Source organism: Thamnophis elegans, chromosome 12 (assembly GCF_009769535.1).
Source record: "Thamnophis elegans isolate rThaEle1 chromosome 12, rThaEle1.pri, whole genome shotgun sequence".
In the NCBI taxonomy this organism is placed as follows: Eukaryota; Metazoa; Chordata; class Lepidosauria; order Squamata; family Colubridae; genus Thamnophis; species Thamnophis elegans.
The window spans coordinates 4,661,441-4,686,058 of NC_045552.1; the positions used below are offsets into that span (position 1 = coordinate 4,661,441).

A 24,618-nucleotide genomic window follows, 5' to 3' on the forward strand; every position below is an offset into this window, starting at 1 on the left:
ACAGTGAGTTCTAGTCCTGCCTTAGGCTGGGTGACTTGGGCCAATCACCAGGAGACGGTGAGTTCTAGTCCTGCCTTAGGCTGGGTGACTTTGGGCGAATCACCAGGAGACAGTGAATTCTAGTCCTGCCTTAGGCTGAGTGACTTGGGCCAATCACCAGGAGACTGTGAGTTCTAGTCCTGCCTTAGGCATGAAAGCTGGCTGGGTGACTTTGGGCTAAGTGAGTTCTAGCCCTGCTTTAGGGATCAAAGCCGGCTGGGTGACTTTGGGCCAATCACCAGGACACAGTGAGTTCTAGTCCTGCCTTAGGCTGAGTGACTTTGGGCGAATCACCAGGAGACAGTGAATTCTAGTCCTGCCTTAGGCTGGGTGACTTGGGCCAATCACCAGGAGACGGTGAGTTCTAGTCCTGCCTTAGGCTGGGTGACTTTGGGCCAATCACCAGGAGACAGTGAGTTCTAGTCCTGCCTTAGGCTGAGTGACTTGGGCCAATCACCAGGAGACGGTGAGTTCTAGCCCTGCCTTAGGCATCAAAGCTGGCTGGGTGACTTTGGGCCAATCACCAGGAGACAGTGAGTTCTAGTCCTGCCTTAGGCTGGGTGACTTGGGCCAATCACCAGGAGACAGTGAATTCTAGTCCTGCCTTAGGCTGAGTGACTTTGGGCGAATCACCAGGAGACAGTGAATTCTAGTCCTGCCTTAGGCTGGGTGACTTGGGCCAATCACCAGGAGACGGTGAGTTCGAGTCCTGCCTTAGGCATGAAAGCCGGCTGGGTGACTTTGGGCTAAGTGAGTTCTAGCCCTGCCTTAGGCATCAAAGCTGGCTGGGTGACTTTGGGCCAATCACCAGGAGACGGTGAGTTCTAGTCCTGCCTTAGGCTGGGTGACTTTGGGCCAATCACCAGGAGACAGTGAGTTCTAGTCCTGCCTTAGGCTGGGTGACTTGGGCCAATCACCAGGAGACAGTGAGTCCTAGTCCTGCCTTAGGCTGAGTGACTTTGGGCGAATCACCAGGAGACAGTGAGTTCTAGTCCTGCCTTAGGCTGGGTGACTTGGGCCAATCACCAGGAGACAGTGAGTTCTAGTCCTGCCTTAGGCTGGGTGACTTGGGCCAATCACCAGGAGATGGTGAGTTCTAGTCCTGCCTTAGGCTGGGTTACTTGGGCCAATCACCAGGAGACAGTGAATTCTAGTCCTGCCTTAGGCTGAGTGACTTTGGGCGAATCACCAGGAGACAGTGAATTCTAGTCCTGCCTTAGGCTGAGTGACTTTGGGCGAATCACCAGGAGACAGTGAATTCTAGTCCTGCCTTAGGCTGAGTGACTTTGGGCCAATCACCAGGAGATGGTGAGTCCTAGTCCTGCCTTAGGCTGAGTGACTTTGGGCGAATCACCAGGAGACTGTGAGTTCTAGTCCTGCCTTAGGCTGGGTGACTTGGGCCAATCACCAGGAGACAGTGAGTTCTAGTCCTGCCTTAGGCTGGTGACTTGGGCCAATCACCAGGAGACAGTGAGTTCTAGTCCTGCCTTAGGCTGGGTGACTTGGGCCAATCACCAGGAGATGGTGAGTTCTAGTCCTGCCTTAGGCTGGGTGACTTGGGCCAATCACCAGGAGACAGTGAATTCTAGTCCTGCCTTAGGCTGAGTGACTTTGGGCCAATCACCAGGAGACAGTGAGTTCTAGTCCTGCCTTAGGCTGGGTGACTTGGGCCAATCACCAGGAGACGGTGAGTTCTAGTCCTGCCTTAGGCTGGGTGACTTTGGGCGAATCACCAGGAGACAGTGAATTCTAGTCCTGCCTTAGGCTGAGTGACTTGGGCCAATCACCAGGAGACTGTGAGTTCTAGTCCTGCCTTAGGCATGAAAGCTGGCTGGGTGACTTTGGGCTAAGTGAGTTCTAGCCCTGCTTTAGGGATCAAAGCCGGCTGGGTGACTTTGGGCCAATCACCAGGACACAGTGAGTTCTAGTCCTGCCTTAGGCTGAGTGACTTTGGGCGAATCACCAGGAGACAGTGAGTTCTAGTCCTGCCTTAGGCTGGGTGACTTTGGGCCAATCACCAGGAGACAGTGAGTTCTAGTCCTGCCTTAGGCTGAGTGACTTGGGCCAATCACCAGGAGACGGTGAGTTCTAGCCCTGCCTTAGGCATCAAAGCTGGCTGGGTGACTTTGGGCCAATCACCAGGAGACAGTGAGTTCTAGTCCTGCCTTAGGCTGGGTGACTTGGGCCAATCACCAGGAGACAGTGAATTCTAGTCCTGCCTTAGGCTGAGTGACTTTGGGCGAATCACCAGGAGACAGTGAATTCTAGTCCTGCCTTAGGCTGGGTGACTTGGGCCAATCACCAGGAGACGGTGAGTTCGAGTCCTGCCTTAGGCATGAAAGCCGGCTGGGTGACTTTGGGCTAAGTGAGTTCTAGCCCTGCCTTAGGCATCAAAGCTGGCTGGGTGACTTTGGGCCAATCACCAGGAGACGGTGAGTTCTAGTCCTGCCTTAGGCTGGGTGACTTTGGGCCAATCACCAGGAGACAGTGAGTTCTAGTCCTGCCTTAGGCTGGGTGACTTGGGCCAATCACCAGGAGACAGTGAATTCTAGTCCTGCCTTAGGCTGAGTGACTTTGGGCCAATCACCAGGAGACAGTGAGTTCTAGTCCTGCCTTAGGCTGGGTGACTTGGGCCAATCACCAGGAGACGGTGAGTTCTAGTCCTGCCTTAGGCTGGGTGACTTTGGGCGAATCACCAGGAGACAGTGAATTCTAGTCCTGCCTTAGGCTGAGTGACTTTGGGCGAATCACCAGGAGACAGTGAGTTCTAGTCCTGCCTTAGGCTGGGTGACTTGGGCCAATCACCAGGAGACGGTGAGTTCGAGTCCTGCCTTAGGCATGAAAGCCGGCTGGGTGACTTTGGGCTAAGTGAGTTCTAGCCCTGCCTTAGGCATCAAAGCTGGCTGGGTGACTTTGGGCCAATCACCAGGAGACGGTGAGTTCTAGTCCTGCCTTAGGCTGGGTGACTTTGGGCCAATCACCAGGAGACAGTGAGTTCTAGTCCTGCCTTAGGCTGGGTGACTTGGGCCAATCACCAGGAGACAGTGAATTCTAGTCCTGCCTTAGGCTGAGTGACTTTGGGCCAATCACCAGGAGACAGTGAGTTCTAGTCCTGCCTTAGGCTGGGTGACTTGGGCCAATCACCAGGAGACGGTGAGTTCTAGTCCTGCCTTAGGCTGGGTGACTTTGGGCGAATCACCAGGAGACAGTGAATTCTAGTCCTGCCTTAGGCTGAGTGACTTTGGGCGAATCACCAGGAGACAGTGAGTTCTAGTCCTGCCTTAGGCTGGGTGACTTGGGCCAATCACCAGGAGACAGTGAATTCTAGTCCTGCCTTAGGCTGGGTGACTTTGGGCCAATCACCAGGAGATGGTGAGTCCTAGTCCTGCCTTAGGCTGAGTGACCTTGGGCGAATCACCAGGAGACAGTGAGTTCTAGTCCTGCCTTAGGCTGGGTGACTTGGGCCAATCACCAGGAGACAGTGAGTCCTAGTCCTGCCTTAGGCTGAGTGACTTTGGGCGAATCACCAGGAGACAGTGAGTTCTAGTCCTGCCTTAGGCTGGGTGACTTGGGCCAATCACCAGGAGACAGTGAGTTCTAGTCCTGCCTTAGGCTGGGTGACTTGGGCCAATCACCAGGAGACAGTGAGTTCTAGTCCTGCCTTAGGCTGGGTTACTTGGGCCAATCACCAGGAGACAGTGAATTCTAGTCCTGCCTTAGGCTGAGTGACTTTGGGCGAATCACCAGGAGACAGTGAATTCTAGTCCTGCCTTAGGCTGAGTGACTTTGGGCGAATCACCAGGAGACAGTGAATTCTAGTCCTGCCTTAGGCTGAGTGACTTTGGGCCAATCACCAGGAGACAGTGAGTCCTAGTCCTGCCTTAGGCTGAGTGACTTTGGGCGAATCACCAGGAGACAGTGAGTTCTAGTCCTGCCTTAGGCTGGGTGACTTGGGCCAATCACCAGGAGACAGTGAATTCTAGTCCTGCCTTAGGCTGGGTGACTTTGGGCCAATCACCAGGAGATGGTGAGTCCTAGTCCTGCCTTAGGCTGAGTGACCTTGGGCGAATCACCAGGAGACAGTGAGTTCTAGTCCTGCCTTAGGCTGGGTGACTTGGGCCAATCACCAGGAGACAGTGAGTCCTAGTCCTGCCTTAGGCTGAGTGACTTTGGGCGAATCACCAGGAGACAGTGAGTTCTAGTCCTGCCTTAGGCTGGGTGACTTGGGCCAATCACCAGGAGACAGTGAGTTCTAGTCCTGCCTTAGGCTGGGTTACTTGGGCCAATCACCAGGAGACAGTGAGTCCTAGTCCTGCCTTAGGCTGAGTGACCTTGGGCGAATCACCAGGAGACAGTGAGTTCTAGTCCTGCCTTAGGCTGGGTGACTTGGGCCAATCACCAGGAGACAGTGAGTCCTAGTCCTGCCTTAGGCTGAGTGACTTTGGGCGAATCACCAGGAGACAGTGAGTTCTAGTCCTGCCTTAGGCTGGGTGACTTGGGCCAATCACCAGGAGACAGTGAGTTCTAGTCCTGCCTTAGGCTGGGTTACTTGGGCCAATCACCAGGAGACAGTGAATTCTAGTCCTGCCTTAGGCTGAGTGACTTTGGGCGAATCACCAGGAGACAGTGAATTCTAGTCCTGCCTTAGGCTGAGTGACTTTGGGCGAATCACCAGGAGACAGTGAATTCTAGTCCTGCCTTAGGCTGAGTGACTTTGGGCCAATCACCAGGAGACAGTGAGTTCTAGTCCTGCCTTAGGCTGGGTGACTTGGGCCAATCACCAGGAGATGGTGAGTTCTAGTCCTGCCTTAGGCTGGGTGACTTGGGCCAATCACCAGGAGACAGTGAGTCCTAGTCCTGCCTTAGGCTGAGTGACTTTGGGCGAATCACCAGGAGACAGTGAGTTCTAGTCCTGCCTTAGGCTGGGTGACTTGGGCCAATCACCAGGAGACAGTGAGTTCTAGTCCTGCCTTAGGCTGGGTGACTTGGGCCAATCACCAGGAGACAGTGAGTCCTAGTCCTGCCTTAGGCTGAGTGACTTTGGGCCAATCACCAGGAGACAGTGAGTTCTAGTCCTGCCTTAGGCTGGGTGACTTGGGCCAATCACCAGGAGACAGTGAGTTCTAGTCCTGCCTTAGGCTGGGTTACTTGGGCCAATCACCAGGAGACAGTGAATTCTAGTCCTGCCTTAGGCTGAGTGACTTTGGGCGAATCACCAGGAGACAGTGAATTCTAGTCCTGCCTTAGGCTGAGTGACTTTGGGCGAATCACCAGGAGACAGTGAATTCTAGTCCTGCCTTAGGCTGAGTGACTTTGGGCCAATCACCAGGAGACAGTGAGTTCTAGTCCTGCCTTAGGCTGGGTGACTTGGGCCAATCACCAGGAGATGGTGAGTTCTAGTCCTGCCTTAGGCTGGGTGACTTGGGCCAATCACCAGGAGACAGTGAGTTCTAGTCCTGCCTTAGGCTGGGTTACTTGGGCCAATCACCAGGAGACAGTGAATTCTAGTCCTGCCTTAGGCTGAGTGACTTTGGGCGAATCACCAGGAGACAGTGAGTTCTAGTCCTGCCTTAGGCTGGGTGACTTTGGGCGAATAACCAGGAGACAGTGAATTCTAGTCCTGCCTTAGGCTGAGTGACTTTGGGCCAATCACCAGGTGACAGTGAGTTCTAGTCCTGCCTTAGGCTGAGTGACTTTGGGCGAATAACCAGGAGACAGTGAATTCTAGTACCTGCCTTAGGCATCAAAGCCGGCTGGGTGACTTTGGGCCAATCACCAGGAGACGGTGAGTTCTAGTCCTGCCTTAGGCATGAAAGCCATCTGAGTGACTTAGGGTCAACCCACCTCACAGGGCCATCGTAGGGAAAGAGGGGAGGAAAGAGTATTAAGAATGCTCACCACCTTGAATCACTAATAAATAAAGGCAGGATTAAAAAGAATCTAATCTAATTCAGCCAGCGAATCCACAGCCAACTGACTGGATCCGTGATATGATCACAAACGAAAGGTTTGATTCTCTTCCAAGCCAGAGGAGGCCTGCAGCTGCAGTGTGACTCTTTGGCAGGGAGTTTTGCAGGTGGAGTCCCTCCTTTCCGTAATTCCCCCATTGCTACACATTCCCAGGTTTAAGGAGAAAACTCCCTTCCAACAATGGAAGCAAGAAGACGCCTCCTTACCAGCTCCGATGCGCCCGGGGTTCTGCCTAATTTCGCCACCACAAAGAGGCGCTGGATGCGTGCCCAGATGGAGATGTCTTCCGCAGGTCCAGAGCTGCTCACCAGGGGGTGAATGAATCCCTTGTAGACCAGCGAGACGTCCATCTCTGTGCTGGGATTCAGGGTGATGGTGGTGCTTCGGACGATGGAGACCTATGGCGAGCAATAGCAGTAGCGCTTACGGGCTTATGCGCCACTTCACTCTGCTTTATAGCCCTCTCTAAGCAGTTGACAGAGTCAGGCTCTTGCCCCACAACAATCTGGACCCTCATTTGACCCACCTCGGAAGGAGGCAAAGCTGAGTCCAAACTTGAGGTCAGGATTGAACTGCTGGCAGTATGGCAGAGTTAGTCTACAATACTGCATTATAACCACTGCTGCAGCATGGCGGGCAGGCAGGTGGGCGGGCAGGAGGGAGGAAGGGAAGGAGGGGAGGGAGGGAGGGAGGGAGGGAGGAAGGAGGGAAGGAAGGAAGGAAGGAAGATCGCAATAGCACTTACACTTATATACCGCTTCCCAGTGCTTTGCAGCCCGCTTTAAGCGGTTTACAGAATCAGCATATTGCCCCCAACAATCCAGGTCCTCATTTTACTGATCTCGGAAGGATGCAAAGGCTGAATTCAACCTCGAGCTGGTCAGAATCGAACTGCTGGCAGTCAGCAGAGTTAGCCTGCAATACTGCCTTCTAACCACCGCGCCACCACGCCAACAAGGGTTTGACCAGGAAGAAGACACACAAATAACTCCACAAAAAAGTTGGCAGGCTTTGAACTATTGTGTCAACAATGGACAGGGTTGAATAGGATTTGCACCTCACACGGCGTCTGTCGGGGCTCTCTCTGATAAGTGGTGCATGGTGTCCTCCCCTCGGTGTGACTGTGGGATCCCACATCAAACTGTAGATCACATTATGGGAGTTGAGGGGCATATACCAGTCCAATGTCTGATTTTTTAAAATAGAAACGATGCTGCGCTTGAATGATAAGATGGTTAGAGGTCTTCAAACTTGGCAACTTTAAGACTTGTGGACTTCCAACTCTCAGAATCCTCCAGCCAGCTCTTTATTGTAATTTATTTAATGGATAAATAAGCCGTTGGAGCTGCCACCAGATTCCGACAGCGAGGGGCCCTCTGAGTCAGCCCTGGAGGATGTGGAGGACCCTGGACAGGGTTCCGACTCCGAACAGGGCGCAGAGAGACTGGTTGGCCACCAGGTGGCGCCTGAGCCTTGGATCAGTGGGGAAGAGACAAGGGAGAGTGATCCAGAAACCACCTGTGAGTTGTTCTGGGATGCACGCCGTCGAAGAGCTACTCGGCGTCAAGAACAACTACGTAATTACAGGAGGTAATTACGCTCAGCTGATGGTCATTAGGCTCCTCTCCAGACTATAAAAGAGACTGCTTATGCCACGCCCTTCTTGCAGAAGTCAACGCTTGGACTAAAGAGAAACTAACTGGGCAGGCTGGATTGCTGCCCGAGTTTGTCTGAATTGCTGCCAAGGTTTGTCGGACTTGCTGCCAAGGTCCTTATCTGTTTGTTTACTTGGCTTTCTGCCACCGAGATTCTGGTCTTGCTATTAAAGGGCATTCTCATTAAGCGTGTCTCGGCTTTCATTACTGGACGGAGGAGGGGGTCAGAACAAAGACCACTATCATGCATTCCCCCCAGTCAGAAGGGGGGAGTGTGGAGTCATATCCCAGCTGTTTACCTTGTCCGGCTGGGAGTCATTGCGTGGCTGCTGGTAGGTAATCAGATGAAGGCCGGGCAAGAAATCTTCGCGCTGACATTGGGCCAGGGAGGTGATGAAGAAGGACTGCGGCCCCCACCAGCCGTAGGTTCCTGAAATCTTCCCCACTTGGCATCTGCCCTGTTCTGGGGAAGGAAAAGGAAGCTGGTTAGGAAAAACCCAGGGGCATCTGGAGCTCACATCAAGGTGGCGGCCTCAACGGCAAAACGGAAGCCCCCAATCTACCCGGTTACCTGAGATGGGCATGCAAGTCTCGTTTTGCACACACCAGCCAAAGGGACCGGAAGCTCGGGGCAGAGAACCGTTGGTGTCACCAAAGGCGAGGCAAGATTGGCAGTCGACTAAGAGGCGGGCCAAGCCCAGACAGCCACTGTTGGGGCACTAAAGAAGGAACAGGGTTGGGAGAAAGAACACATCCGTCAAGCAGCTAAATATGGTGGATAAAATTATCAGAAATTATATGCCTTTCAACTGAATTATGTAGATGTAGAGACTTTGCCTTGGGATAAATGCAGATAATCTTTCACTTGATTATGACCTTCATTCACTGGTCTGACCTTCATCCATACATCCGTCCTTCCTTCTGTTCCCCTTCTGCCATCTTTCCATTTCTGCCTTCTTTCCTTCCCACCTTCTCCTTTCTTTCTTCCCCTTCTGCCACCTCTCCCTTCTTCCCTTCTCATCTCCTTCCATCCATCCATCACTCCTTCCCCTTCTGCCATCTCTCCCTTCTTCCTTCCCCACCTTCTCTCTCCTTCCTTCCTTCCATCCTTCCTTCCTTCCTTTCCCCTTCTGCCACCTCTCCATTTCTCCCTTCTTTCCTTCTCATCTCCTTCCATCCATCCATCACACTTTCCCTTCTGCCATCTCTCCCTTCTTCCCTTCTCATCTCCTTCCTTCCATCCATCCATCACTCCTTCCCCTTCTGCCATCTCTCCCTTCTTCCTTCCCCACCTTCTCTCTCCTTCCTTCCTTCCATCCATCCACCCATCCTTCCTTTCCCCTTCTGCCACCTCTCCATTTCTCCCTTTTTTCCTTCTTTCCTTCCCACCTTCTCCTTTCTTTCTTCACCTTCTGCCACCTCTCCCTTCTTCCCTTCTCATCTCCTTCCATCCATCCATCACTCTTTCCCTTCTGCCATCTCTCCCTTCTTCCTTCCCCACCTTCTCTCTCCTTTCTTTCTTTCTTCCTTCCTTTCCTTCCATCCATTCATCCATCCATCACTCCTTCCCCTTCTGCCATCTCTCCCTTCTTCCTTCCCCTTCTCTCCTTCCTTCCTTCCATCCATCCATCCTTCCTTTCCCCTTCTGCCATTTCTCCCTTCTTTCCTTCCCACCTTCTCCTTTCTTTCTTCCCCTTCTGCCACCTCTCCCTTCTTCCCTTCTCATCTCCTTCCATCCATCCTTCTTTCCATCCATCCATCCATGCACTTGGTTTCTATACAGGTAGTCCTCCACATAGAATAATTTGTTTGGCGACCATTTGAGGTTATAACACCACAGAAAAAAAAACAGGACTTACAGCAAGCCCTCATACTTATGACTTTCGCGGCACCTCCAAAAACCACATGATCAAAATCCAGGCACTTTGGCAACTGGCATATATATTTATGTCAGCTGCAGCAGCCCTGGGCCTGGTGATTCTGATTTGCCATTTTCCTAAAGAGCTTCTGATAAGTGAAGTCAATTGGACGGGAGGGGGGGGGGGGAGAGACAGATTCGCTTAACGACCGCATGGGTCACTTAACGACGAAAGTGATTTGCTTGACAACCCTGGCCAAAAAAAGGTTGTTAACCGCTGATACGTTTAGCAATCGAAAAAAATATGGTGGCGATTCTGGTCGTAAGTTGAGAACTACCAGTACTCCGGAAACAGCAGCTAAATTTACACCGAGCTTACATCGTCCGTTGCGATTTGCGCCTTGCGCATTTCCAGGCTACTCACAAGGTTACGAGGCTGAGTGCTCTGGCATCCTCGGGAGCACCAGGCACATTCTGGGTCCTTGGCACATGTGCTTTTTTCCGTGTAAATAGAGCAGTAATCCAGATGGTACTGGGGCCAGGAGAGAAGAAAAGTCGGTCAGTGACGAAATCGTGTTAATTTTGGAAGCCTGGACGTCCTGCTAGAGCAGGGGTGGGGAACGATGGCCTCTTTATGACCCGTGGACTTCAACTCCCAGAATTCCTGAGCCAGGCTGGCTCAGGAATTCTGGGAGTTGAAGTCCACGGGTCATAAAGAGGCCATCGTTCCCTGTCTCTGTGCTAGAGTGTTCTATGAAGAAACCCACAAGGGTTGTTGTGCGGTTGCCCGCCCTTCAAGAGAACACAATGGGCCACCCGTAAGAATTTCCCCAGGATTTTAGCAATAGCAATAGCAGTTAGACTTATATACCGCTTCATAGGGCTTTCAGCCCTCTCTAAGCGGTTTACAGAGTCAGCATATCGCCCCCAACAACAATCCGGGTCCTCATTTTACCCACCTCGGAAGGATGGAAGGCTGAGTCAACCCTGAGCCGGTGAGATTTGAACAGCCGAACTGCAGAACTGCAGTCAGCTGAAGTAGCCTGCAGAGCTGCATTTAACCACTGCTCCACCTCGGCTCCATAACGCACGTTATTTCTGGTGATTGGCTCAAAAGTCACCTAGCCGGCTTCATGGCCTAAGGCAGAACTAGAAGTCCCAGTCTCCTTGTGTTTGGTCCAAAGTCACCAGTGGGCCACCTTGCCTAAGGCAGAACTAGAAGTCCCTGTCTCCTTGTGATTGGCCCAAAGTCACCCAGCCAGCTCTCATGTCTAAGGCAAGACTGGAACTCACAGTCCCCCATTTTCTAGCCTGGTGCCTTAACTACTAGAGCCAACTGGACCTCTGTGTTCCAAATAACGTCCGAAATGAAATCAGAGTCCAAGGCAAAGTATTGCTCAATGTTCCAATTTATTAAGAGAGCCATGTTGGCACATCTGGGAAAGCCTGACATTAACCCGAATCTCCCTTAAAATACTTCACCAGTGTTGTGGCCCAGCAGGAGCCGTTGGAGCTGCCACCAGACTCCGACAGCGAGGGGTGCTATGAGTCAGCTCTGGAGGACCCTGGACAGGGTTCCGACTCCAAGCAGGGCGCAGAGAGGCTGGTTGGCCACCAGGAGGCATCTGAGCCTTGGACCAGTGGGGAGGAGACCAGGGAGAGTGATCCGGACGCTAGCAGTGAGTTGTTCCTGGATGCCTGGCACTGAAGATCTAATAGGCGTCAGGAACAGTTGCGCAAGTACAGGAGGTAATTGCACTCAGCTGGTGGTCATTAGGCTCCTCTCCAGACTATAATAAGGACTGCTTGTGCACACGCCCTTTTTGCAGAAGTCAACGCATTGTCAGCTTCTGCTTTGCTGCTGCTTCAGCTGCCATGAAACGGGAAGGGGGGGGGCGTGTATGTGGGAGGGTTTTACTTGGTGTGCTGGAGGACTGCTGGAGGAATGTTCTAGGATGTACCAGTCGTTGGGATTGCGCATGCGTACGTGTTTCCCGCCTGCATCAACGGCCTTCACATTCCATCTTGGCCTGTCTTTTTGAAGTTATCTCACACCTGACAATTGAAGGACTTATGATTGGACTGGAGCTTTGATCCTAAGGGGGGGGAACGGGCTTTGCTATATATCAATTGCTTTCGCGCCATATTATTCAGATTTTGCTTCACTGCTGCTTGCTTACCATTTATAATTAGTAAAAGTACTTTGGATTTCCAACCCATGGAGTCTATTGGTCTTCTTTCCTAGTTATGGAATGGAGTGGGGCGTGACAAGAAGCAAAATCTGAAAATATCCCTTTCCAGGAGATTTTACGTCTACCGAGAAGGGACATAATGTCTTCTCCGACCAGAGAGGAGGAAGGCGCCGTTGGAGGGACGGATTCCAGTGAACTGGGACCTCCCGACCTTTCTTTACACCAGCCCAGCCCGTCTGACCGGCCGTTGCACGAAGATTTATTTCAACTGCAAATTTCCAGTCAGCCTGAACCTTCCCCCCTACCCCGTTGGTCAACTTCAGTGGGGCAAAGAGAAATAGAGACAAGCTGGAATGCTGGACTCACCCAAAAACCTCCTCAACAGACTTCGCTGGAGCCAGGGGCCGTGAGGAAACCTCAGGCGGGTGAGTTTCATGAATATTGGAGCCAAAGGGGCGATGAAGGGGAATGGAGAAGTTATCAGCACCAGGGCCCTGGGAGACAACCCCCCCGGAGTGAACTACCTGATTATTGGGGTCAAACATTTTTGGAAGAGAGAAGGGGAGAGGAGGACAGAGACTGGAGAAATTGGCAACGTTACCCACGCCAGGATTCTCCCCCACCCCCCCCTCGGGCCGCATCACCCCCTGCGGCTAGAGGCTTTGCTGACCAAAGGGGACCTCCACCCCAGGCTCCCCCCCGAAGACATCGTATGGCTAAAATCCCTCCTTTGCCTGTGCGTTTTAATGGGGCTTCGGCTAGCCTCGCCTCCTTCCTCATGCAGGTTTTTAATTACATGGAGATATATGGCCGGGACTTTGAATCTGACATTTTAAGGGTCAGGATGGTCCTGTTATCTTTGGATGGTGAGGCGGCGGCGTGGTCGACTGCTTTGCATATGTCTGGTTCTCCCCTCTTGGGGAATTTCAACCGTTTTATGGCAGCTTTCCGTCGACGTTTTGATGACCCGTTGACCGAGAAGCGAAACAAATTGAAGTTTTTAACTTTTGACCAAGACGACAGGCCTGTCGCCGAATACATCCAGGAATTTCAGTGTCTGTCTCAGTACATGAGAGGCTGGGGGGAGGATGCGATGCTGGACAGATTTGCCGAAGGCTTAAACCCTGAAATTTATCAACAATGTGTTAATCGTAACCTGCCGAGGCGCTTAATCACTTGGTTCGAGCATGCGGCTGACGCTGAGCTTGACTTGATTCGTTTGCGATATGCCACTGAAGAAAAAAGGAAGCGGAAAGAAAGGGCTGCCAAGGCCCTCCCCCCTCCTGCTACTCAAGTGCTTTCCAAACGCCGAGGCGACGCGAGAGAGCCCCCTTCTGGCCCCTCCAGACCTTTAACATGTTTTCGCTGTGGCAAGCTTGGGCACACCGCCCCCCTCTGTAGGGCGAAAACACCTCTCTCTGCCCAACCCCCTCCCAGACGTGAGGAGAAATCTGCAAGAGGCTCTGAGAGGAAAAAGAAGGAAACGGCTTTCGCTGGAGAAACCAACCCTCCTCCTCTGGCCCAACCGTTGAAGGATGACGCGGATGCTAACTCCTCTTCTTCTGATGACTCAGATGACGACGCTTCCCCTCGCTGGGTGAGTTCAAACAAGGGGCCCCTTCTGCTCCCTATTGTATTAAGAGTTCCTCCTGAGGGACCACCTGCCACCCTCCTAGCATTACTGGATTCCGGCTGTTCCCGGTCCATGATCAATCCGGCCATGGTTGAGAAATTAGGCCTCAAATTGCGCACTTTGAAAACCCCTATTGTTTTTTGCCAGATAGACGGATCGATTGCAGGGGGGGGGCCCGCCCATTTTTTTACTGAGCCTTTGGAAATGACAATGGGTACCCACACTGAATTAATCTCCTTTGTGGTCGCACCTGGCATGGACAGACCACTTATTTTGGGCATCCCATGGCTCCGGAAATGGAACCCCCACATAAACTGGCGGACAGGCCGCTTGCGTATTCGCTCCAAAGTGCCTCCTGTGGGGGAGGGCTCTCCAACCCAGCCTAACGTCACTGACGTTCCTGAGATGGCCGCTAGGGGGCAGGAGAGGATAGCAGGAGAGGAGAAAATTCCGAAAGAATATTTGGATCTTAAAGAAGTGTTCAGCGAGCAATCTTCGGACATTTTACCCCCCCACAGGCCCACTGATTGTTCCATTGACATTTTGCCCGGGGTCAAACTCCCCAAACCCCGCATTTACTCCATGTCGCCCAGAGAAATGGAGGAGATGCGTTCTTTCATTGACAAAAATTTGAAACGTGGTTTCATTGAACCGGCACGACCCAAGGTGGCGGCACCTGTGTTATTTCGTGAGAAGAAAGATGGGTCTCTTCGTTTATGTTGTGACTTTAGAAACCTTAACGCCATCTGTTCTCACAACCTCTACCCACTACCCTTGATGAAGGACTTATTGGCACAATTGGGGAAGGGACGCATCTTCACAAAATTGGACCTGCGAGAAGCTTACTATAGAGTACGCATCAAGGAAGGGGACGAATGGAAGACCGCGTTCAACTGCCCCCTTGGTTGTTTCCAGTTCCGGGTTATGCCTTTTGGCCTTCAGGGGGCTCCTGCTGTATTCATGCAATTTATTAATGAGATCCTACATGACCACCTCTATAAGGGCGTTATCGTATATCTGGACGATATCCTCATTTATACCCGCACTTACGACCACCACGTCAATCTGGTGCGCACTGTTTTGAAGAAACTCCGTGCTGCCAACCTGTATGCCAAGTTGTCTAAGTGTGAGTTTCACCAAACTACTATTGACTATCTGGGCTACCGTATCTCCCCTGATGGCGTTGAGATGGACCCTGAAAAAGTGAAGGCCGTCACTGAATGGGACGCTCCCAAAACTCGTAAACAGTTGCAAAAGTTTTTGGGTTTCGCTAATTTCTACCGTCAATTTATTCCCTCTTTTGCCGACATTGCTCTACCCATTACTAATCTGCTCAAAACAAAAGGCGACCCGAGACCAAAACCCAGTAAGCCTTTGGACTGGACCATGGAATGCCAGGCGGCGTTCGAAAAGCTTAAACGCCTTTTTGCAGCTGAACCAGTTCTTAAACATCCTGATCTCGACCAGCCGTTCGTTGTCCAGGCGGATGCCAGTGATGTCGCCGTTGGGGCCGTTCTCCTACAAGCCAATGACCAAGGTAACTTGCAACCTTGCGCGTACACCTCACGTAAACTCACTGACACGGAACGGCGCTGGGCGGTTTGGGAGAAAGAGGCTTTTGCAGTCCGTTGGGCCCTCGCTACTTGGCGCCACTTCCTGGAAGGCTCTAAGCACCCATTTGAAGTGTGGACTGACCACAAGAACTTGGAAGCGTTGCGCACACCGCGCCGTCTCTCCCCAAAGCAGATGCGTTGGGCCCAATATTTTAACCGTTTCAATTTCACTCTAAAGTATATCCCGGGGGGAAAGAACTTCATGGCTGATGCTTTGTCCCGGTTACCTCAGTATAATTGTTCCAAACTGAGTATCGTCCAACCGCTCTTGGCAGCTCCGGTACTCACACGTCAACAGACCAAGGCTCAAAAGGACGTACCTCACGATCTGCTTTCTGACCTCAAAGCAGCTCTTCCTCAAGACGACTGGTTCCTGAACCATCGGGACGAGTGCACCATGAGGGAAGATCTACCGTGGATTGGTGCTAAATTATACATCCCCGCTTCCCTACGTCTTGTGGTCCTTCGTCGCGCCCATGACTCCAGGATGGCGGGTCATTTTGGATTCGTCAAAACTTTGCACCTCGTGAAGAGACAATTCTGGTGGCCCTCTTTAAAAAAGGACATTGAACTTTATGTTTCCAGTTGCCCGGTTTGCGCTACCGCCAAAAAGCCACCAGGGAAACCACACGGCCTTCTGCAGTCTGTCGCTCGCCCGGTTGCCCCGTGGAAGGAGATTTCTATGGACTTTATTGTGGAGCTTCCCGAAAGCCAAGGGCACACCGTCATCTGGGTGGTTACTGACTTGTTCTCCAAGCAAGTTCACTTCGTGCCTTGCCACAAGATTCCTTCCGCCAAGGCGTTGGCTAAATTATTCCTATTTCACATATACCGCTTGCATGGGGTCCCCGACCGTATTATCTCCGATCGTGGAGTCCAATTCACATCTAAATTTTGGAAGGAGTTCCTCACGCGCATTGGCTCCGCCCAGGGCCTTAGCTCCGCCTACCATCCTCAGACTAATGGCGGCTGTGAACGTACTAATTCCGTTCTTGAACAATATTTACGTTGTTTCATCAATTATCAACAGGACGATTGGGTGGACTTGTTGCCGCATGCTGAAGTGGCCTATAACAATTCGGTTCACTCCAGCACGGGTTTCACCCCTTTCCGGGTGGTTTACGGCCAGGATTTTGTTGCTATCCCCGAACTGCCTACGGCCCAGCCTCAGGTTCCTTCCGTTGCTGACTGGAGTGAACGTCTCAGTCGCCTTTGGCCCCTCACTCTTTCCACCTTGGACGCTGCCCATAAGGCTCATAAGAAGCAGGCTGATAAGAAACGCTCTCAGCCTTATGAGTACCACGTTGGGGATTTAGTATATTTGTCCACAAAATTCTTGCATACTACGCAGAAGTCTAAGAAATTGGGTCCCAAGTATGTTGGCCCTTTCCCAATTGTGAAGGTTATCAATCCTGTGTCTGTACGTTTGCAATTGCCCAAACATCTCAACCGGGTCCATCCGGTGTTCCATATCAACCTCATCAAACCAGTTCGGGTCTCCGACCTCCGGCCCTCAGATGCCCCTCCACCTGCTCCGTTACTTATTGATGGCGACCGTCATTTTGAAGTCCGGGACATTCTGGACTCCCGTCGCCACCGTAATCGCATCCAATACCTTGTGGCTTGGAAACATTTTCCCCCCTCCCACACGGAATGGGTTGATAAGTCCCACGTTCGTGCCCCCCGCTTACTGCGGAAATTTTATGCTTCGTATCCCGACAAGCCTTGACTTTTCTCCTTTCCCTCTCTTGCTTGTTTATTGTTTGTCTGTCTTGTTTGTTTGTTTTTTTTTCCTTCCAGGCCTGACAGCCTTTTTCCGGGGGACGGCCGGATGTCAGCTTCTGCTTTGCTGCTGCTTCAGCTGCCATGAAACGGGAAGGGGGGGGGCGTGTATGTGGGAGGGTTTTACTTGGTGTGCTGGAGGACTGCTGGAGGAATGTTCTAGGATGTACCAGTCGTTGGGATTGCGCATGCGTACGTGTTTCCCGCCTGCATCAACGGCCTTCACATTCCATCTTGGCCTGTCTTTTTGAAGTTATCTCACACCTGACAATTGAAGGACTTATGATTGGACTGGAGCTTTGATCCTAAGGGGGGGGAACGGGCTTTGCTATATATCAATTGCTTTCGCGCCATATTATTCAGATTTTGCTTCACTGCTGCTTGCTTACCATTTATAATTAGTAAAAGTACTTTGGATTTCCAACCCATGGAGTCTATTGGTCTTCTTTCCTAGTTATGGAATGGAGTGGGGCGTGACACGCATTGACTAAAAGTTGGAGAACTTTTGTAACTAGCTTGGCAGGCTGGATTGCTGCCAAGGTTTGTCTGAGTTGCTGCCAAGGTCCTTATCTGTTTGTTATGCTTGGCTTTCAGCCACCGAGGTTTTGGTTTCTTGCTAATAAAGTACATTCCAGTTAAGCTTGTCTCGGCATTCGTTACTGGACGGAGGAGGGGGTCAGAACAACCAGCTACCTCTGCCAGGGGTGCTGGGAGGGGTGCTGACTTCCACCACTGACCCGACCCGGGTCAGCATAAAATATCAGCGGAGATGAAGATAGAGCCCATGGGAATGGGTCGCTTCTCTGTGCCGACACAATCTGCAAACTTCCAAAGTTGCAAGGGAAGCTGCGGAGGAGGAAACCTGGAGATTTATGGCGTCTGGAGAAATGCTGCCTGAGCCGGAAGGGATTGAAAGGGCTGTTTCAACACACGGCTGGAGAAGACAAAAGCAACCACCACTAGCCGACCAGATGATTGGAGCTTCCCAGATGTGCCAACATGGCTCTCTTAATAAATTGGAACTTTGAGCAATACTTGGGCTCTGGTTTCCTTTTGCATGTTATCTGGAACCCTCAGGGGATCTGGGGAGCGTGGCCTCGAGGCTGTGGCTGGTACCCCCAAACTAGAACCCCAAAGGTGGGAGAGTCGCTTACCATCTGAGATGGCACCTGAAAGACGAAGGTGGGCACTTTATAAGCTAGCAGGTCACCCCGTGGCACTCCGCTGTAGCCTCCCGCCACGAGGAGCACGTTTCCATTCATCACAGTGGCCACGTGGGAATACCGGCCACGCGCCTGGGCCGAAGTTTTTGATTCGTGCTCTGAAAGAGAGAGAGATACACACATACAAGAAATCAGTCTGCACACGAGTTTCCCAAGGAAAAAAATACAATACGTAAGAATTTCCCCAGGATTCTAGCAATAGCAATAGCAGTTAGACTTATATACTGGTTCATAGGGCTTAGAGCCCTCTCTAAGCGGTTTACAGAGTCAGCATATCGCCCCCCAAAACAATCCGGGTCCTCATTTTACCCACCTCGGAAGGATGGAAGGCTGAGTCAACCCTGAGCCGGTGAGATTTGAACAGCCGAACTGCAGTCAGCTGAAGTAGCCTGCAGTGCTGCATTTAACCACTGCGCCACCTTGAAGGGAAGCTTCAAACGGTTAATAAGCCCTGGAAGTTTGTTTATTATTATTAGCACAGTTATTATTTATTATAAGAGCCGAGGTAGCGCAGTGGTTAGAGTGCAGCACTGCAGGCTACTTCAGCTGACTGTTAGCTGCAGTTCGGCAGTTCAAATCTCACCGGCTCAAGGTTGACTCAGCCTTCCATCCTTCCGAGGTGGGGGAAATGAGGACCCAGACTGTGGGGGCGATATGCTGACTCTGTAAACCGCTTAGAGAGGGCTGAAAGCCCTATGAAGCGGTATATAAGTCTAACTGCTATTGCTATTGCTATTCGATTTCTGTAGCTGCCCATCTTAGCAAACAAATTCTGGATGGCTCTATGTATTTTATTGATTCAATAAATGGATTTCAGAAATGCTTCTGCCGCAGATAATTCCAAGTTTTGTCACAGAAAGGTTTGGGGACCAGGACACCCCCCCCCCTTACCTTGAGTGATGAGAGGTGCCAGTTCGTGGCTAGAGACCCACTGGTGGCACCCCAGGTGGTAGAAAAATATTTCGTCCTCGTAACATTTCTCTTCGTGGTAATGGATGTGAACGTTGCCCCCTAGAAGAGAAACAGAGCAGAGGAAGATGGAAGGGACTTGAGCCAAACGCCTCTTTCACATTTTTAATTCTTCATTCAGGTAGTCCTCGACTTATGACAATGGAGCCCCAATTTCTGTTGCTGAGATGTTTGCCTATTTCACCACCTTTCTTGCCACAATTCATACTGAAAACAGCTGCTAGGTGGAAGCAAAGAAAGAATAAACACCGATTGTTTCTAAAATACTAATTCTCATTTTTCTCCCTTGAGAAAGGATTTATTTTTAGCCAGTCTTTATTTTTTATAAAAACCCACAATTCAAGGCAGCAAACATATCTTATATCAGTGTGTCTCAACCTTGGCAACTTGAAGATGTCCGGACTTCAACTCCCAGAATTGCGAATGCTGGCTGGGGAATTCTGGGAGTTGAAGTCTGGACATCTTCAAGTTGCCAAGGTTGAGAAACACTGTCTTATATGCTTTCTTCCTCCTGTTTTCCCGTCAACAAAGGTGGGTTGGCCTTGAGAGAAAGTGGCTGGCCCAAGGCCTTTGTAAAAAATATATAACAAATAAAGAGTTCTTATTTATATACATTACATATCTCAGACAGTCCTCAACATCTGACCAGGATTGAAACCAAAATTTATGTTGCTAGATGAGGAATTTGGTTCACCGACAAAACCGCGCTTGACTAAACCGCATCGCTGACGTCATGAAGAGGGCGATAACAACGCGGAGACAGAAGCACGCTGTAAACCCTAAACCTAAAATTAACCCCTAAACCTAACCCTAAGTCATTGCAGTTGTTAAGCACTTGTTAAGTGAATCTGGCTTCCCCTTCTGACTTCACTTGTCAAAAGGTCGCAAAAAGGGACCACGCGACCCCGGGTAACGGCGACCGTCATAAACCTGAGTCAGCGGCCAAGCATCTGAGTTTTACTCCCGTGGCCATGGGGAACGCCACTACAGTTGTTAAGTGTGAAAAACGGCCGTAGGTCGCGTTTTTTCAGGCGATAAATCGAGGACTATCTGTAGCTGTAATAACCATTTCAACAATGCTCATTTCCCCAGTTTCCCCATTTCCCCATTTCCCGGAACGTTTGAGTAGCACTGAGTAGTAAACTCACCATACACCACCATGTAATTGCCAATGACTGTGGCCGAGTGGAAGGCCCTTTCGCGAGGCCCCCGGTGCGAATCTTTGGCCCGCAACGTACTCCAGTAACGCAAATCCACGTGGAAGAGGTCGGTCGTGTTCACTCGCACGCTGAACCTGCAGTGATGGGAGAAGCCGAATTGGTCTTTCCTTTCGCAATCTCTCCCACGTACAATAATACAATACAACAGCAGAGTTGGAAGGGACCTTGGAGGGCTTCTAGTCCAACCCCCTGCCTAGGAAGGAAACCCTATACCGTTTCAGACAAACAGCTATCCAACATCTTCTTAAAGACTTCCAGTGTTGGAGCATTCACAACTTCTGGAGGCAACTTCTGTTCCACTGATTCATTGTTCTCACTGTCAGGAAATTTCTCCTCAGTTCTAAGTTGCTTCTCTCCTTGATTAGTTTCTACCCATTGCTTCTTGTTTTACCCTCAGGTGCTTTGGAGAATAGCTTGACTCCCTCTTTTTTGTGGCAACCCCTGAGATATCGGAAGACTGCTATCATGTTTCCCCAGAGTCCTTCTTTTCATTAAACTAGACACCCCCAGTTCCTGCAACCGTTACTCGCTACTCCTTAAAGTCAAAATAAAGGGTCGCGTAGTAAGTCCCACGGTTTGCTCAATACTTGTTTTTAGTACTCGTCCCACAGCCTTGAAGAGCCAAGGTGGCGCGGTGGTTAGAGTGCAGCACTGCAGGCCACTTCAGCTGACTGCAGTTCTGCAGTTCGGCGGTTCAAATCTCACCGGCTCAAGGTTGACTCAGCCTTCCCTCCTTCCGAGGTGGGTGAAATGAGGACCCAGACTGTGGGGGCGATATGCTGACTCTGTAAACCGCTTAGAGAGGGCTGAAAGCCCTATGAAGCGGTATATAAGTCTAACTGCTATTGCTATTGAACAAATCGCAGACGAGTACCGAGATACCACTGTACCTTTTCCCGGGGGGGGGGGGGGAGGGGAGGTTGGGGGTTGACCACGGCCCACCTACCGAGCGGTGGAAGGCCGGTGCCCACCATAAACCAAGAGAGTACGGGAAGCAGGGTGGAAGACCATGGAATGACCGGCTGCTGCAGGCGCCTTCCCTCCTGAAGGAATCACCAGCTCCCAGGTCCATCGTTTCAGGTGGAAGCGGTACATGTGGGAGGAGAAGACATCCACCCCGGTGCGCCCTGCAGGAATGGATGAGGAGGCGTGAGGCTCAATCCGCCAAGGTTGACTCAGCGTTCCATCCTCCCCACGTCGGTCAAAAGAAGACCCAGCTTGTTGGGAGCAATACGCTGACTCTGCAAGCCACTTAGAGAGGCCGGCAAAGTACTATGTAGCGGTATATACCAGTAAGTCTAAATGCTATTGCAATCTATGCCCTCCCCACACCTCTCTCCATGTCTGTCTGTCTGTCTCTGTCTGCCTCTCTATCTATTTTTCTATCTTTTTATCTATTCTATCTATCTACCTACCTATCAGAAATTCAGTATTGCAGGCTAATTCTGCCCACAACCTGGAAGTCAATCCTCACCAGCTCAAGGTTGACTCAGACTTCCATCCTTCCAAGGTCAGTAAAATGAGGACATAATTTGTTTGGGGGTGGGGGAGGGGGGGGCAGAATATGCTGACTCTGTAAACTGCTGAGAGAGGGCTGTAAAGCACTGTGAAGTGGTATATAAGTGCTATTGCAATCTATGCCCCCACCTCTCTCCATGTCTGTCTGCCTGTCTATCTGTCTGTCTGTCTGTCTGTCTATCATATCCATCCATCCATCCATCCATCCATCTATCTTATCTCTCTCTCTATCGATCTTTATCTATCGATCTTTATCTATCTATCTATCATCTATCTATCTATCTATCTATCTATATCTATCTATCTATCTATCTATCTATCTATCTATCTATCTATCTATATCTATCTATCTATCTATCTATCTATCTATCTTATCCATCCATCCATCCATCTTTCTTTCTATCTATCTATCTCTATCTATCGATTGATCTATCAATCTATCTGTCTATCATATCCATCATCCATCCATCCATCCATCCATCCATCCATCCATCTCTTATCTATCCTATCTATCTATCTATCTATCTATCTATCTATCTATCTATCTATCTATCTATCTATCTATCTTATCCATCCATCCATCCATCCATCCATCTTTCTTTCTATCTATCTATCTCTATCTATCTATCGATTGATCTATCAATCTATCTGTCTATCATATCCATCCATCCATCCATCCATCCATCCATCCATCCATCCATCCATCCATCCATCTATCTTATCTATCCTATCTATCTATCTATCTATCTATCTATCTATCTATCTATCTATCTATCTATCTATCATATCCATCCATCTATCTATCTATCTATCTATCCATCCATCCATCCATCCATCCATCCATCCATCCATCCATCCATCCATCCCTATCTATCTATCTATCTATCCATCCATCCATCCATCCATCCATCCATCCATCCATCCATCCTATCTATCTATCTATCTATCTATCTATCTCTATCTATCTATCGATTGATCTATCTATCTATCATATCCATCCATCCATCCATCCATCCATCCATCCATCCATCCATCCATCCATCTATCCTATCTATCCTATCTACCTACCTACCTATCAGAAATTCAGTATTGCAGGCTAATTCTGCCCACAACCTGCCCTCACCAGCTCAAGGTTGACTCAGACTTCCATCCTTCCAAGGTCAGTAAAATGAGGACATAATTTGTTTTGGAGGGCAGAGAATATGCTGACTCTGTAACCTGCCGAGAGAGGGCTGTAAAGCACCGTGAAGCGGTATATAAGTCTAAGTGCTATATTGCTATCTGCTATGATGGGGCATTTCCCCTGGAAGAGGGACACCTGGACGCCTGAAACAAACAGGTACGCCTTTGACTCACCTCCAAATACATACAGCCATTCATCGACCACCGCAGAGGCGTGACCGGCCAACTCGGGAGGAATTGTTGTGTTGAGGGGCACCAGCTCTTGCCAATAGCCCTCCCGGGGCAGATACATCCAGACATCATTGGCCAGAAAACCAGTGGACAGCTCCCCACCAAACAGAATCAGGGAGCCCTCCCAGGCCACAGCTGTGTGGGAGTGACGAGCAGTCTGAAATTGAAAAGATGGAAAGGAGATCACTATTTTTTTTAATCCCTCCTTAATTATTGTTACTGAGACAGCAAACATACTTAATACGCCTACCTCCTCCTATTTTTTCCATAACAATGACCCTGTGAGGCGGGTTGGGATGAGTGTGATAAGCCGAAAATCACCCAGCTAACTTTCGTAAGGAGGGACTAGAATTCACCTGTTCCTAGTGACTGGCCCAGCTTGCTTTCATGCCTAAGGTGTAACTAGAACTCATCCTCTCCTGGTGATTGGCCCAAAGTACCCAATCACCTTTCATGGCTAAGGCGGGACTAGAACTCACCCTCTCCTGGTGATTGGCCCAAAGTACCCAACCACCTTTCATGGCTAAGGCGGGACTAGAACTCACCCTCTCCTGTTGATTGGCCCAAAGTACCCAACCACCTTTCATGTCTAAGGCGGGACTAGAACTCATCCTGTCCTGGTGATTGGCCCAATGTCCCCCAGCCAGCTTCCATGCTTAAGGCAGGACTAGAAGTCATGGTGTCCTCGTGATTAGTCTAAAGTCTCCCAGCTGGCTTTCATGCATAAGGAAGGACTAGAACTCACAGGCTCCTGGTTTCTAGTCTCATCCCTTCATCAATAGACCAACCTGGCTCTATATAACTGGCATATACAATACAATACAATAGCAGAATTGGAAGGGACCTTGGAGGTCTTCTAGTCCAACCCCCTGCCTAGGCAGGAAACCCTATACCGTTTCAGACAAATGGCTATCCAACATCTTCTTAAAGACTTCCAGTGTTGGGGCATTCACAACTTCTGGAGGCAACTTCTGTTCCACTGATTAATTGTTCTCACTGTCGGGAAATTTCTTCTCACTTCTGAGTTGCTTCTCTCTTGATTAGTTTCCACCCATTGCTTCTTGTTCTACCCTCAGGTGCTTTGGAGAATAGCTTGACTCCCTCTTCTTTGTGGCAGCCCCAGAGATATTCGAAGGCTTCTATCATGACTCCCCTGGTCCTTCTTTTCATTAAACTAGACATACCCAGTTCCTGCAACCGTTCTTCCTGTTTTAGCCTCCAGTCCCCTAATCCTCTTTCTTGCTCTTCTCTGCACTCTTTCTAGAGTCTCCACATCTTTTCTACATCGTGGCGACCAAAACTGGGTGCCGTATTCCAAGTGTGACCTTACCAAGGCCTTATAAAGTGGTATCACTACAATGGGGTGAGAGAAGCATGTTCTCTTCCCCCTCGAGTTCATTTTATGTACTGTAGAATTAGGAAGATGCATGGTGGCGCGAAGTTTTTAAATTCACACACAATGTTTAGGGGTAGATGCCTAAGTGTCTCAGCCATCACCTGGGCCTCTTCTTCCTCTCCATAATGTTCAAGGTT

The 24,618-nt window shown here is 50.3% G+C and overlaps 1 protein-coding gene across 1 annotated transcript in view; it reads right to left on the bottom strand.

The window, feature by feature from the left end:
- MEGF8 (multiple EGF like domains 8) overlaps positions 1-24,618 on the bottom strand; it is a 78,483-nt gene that overhangs the window by 41,803 nt on the left and 12,062 nt on the right. The window contains 9 exon segments of the mRNA XM_032228440.1: positions 6,216-6,407; positions 7,964-8,127; positions 8,236-8,383; positions 9,947-10,054; positions 17,897-18,063; positions 18,857-18,976; positions 20,083-20,228; positions 21,101-21,281; positions 23,029-23,242. Coding sequence (XP_032084331.1) covers positions 6,216-6,407; positions 7,964-8,127; positions 8,236-8,383; positions 9,947-10,054; positions 17,897-18,063; positions 18,857-18,976; positions 20,083-20,228; positions 21,101-21,281; positions 23,029-23,242 — 1,440 coding nt within the window.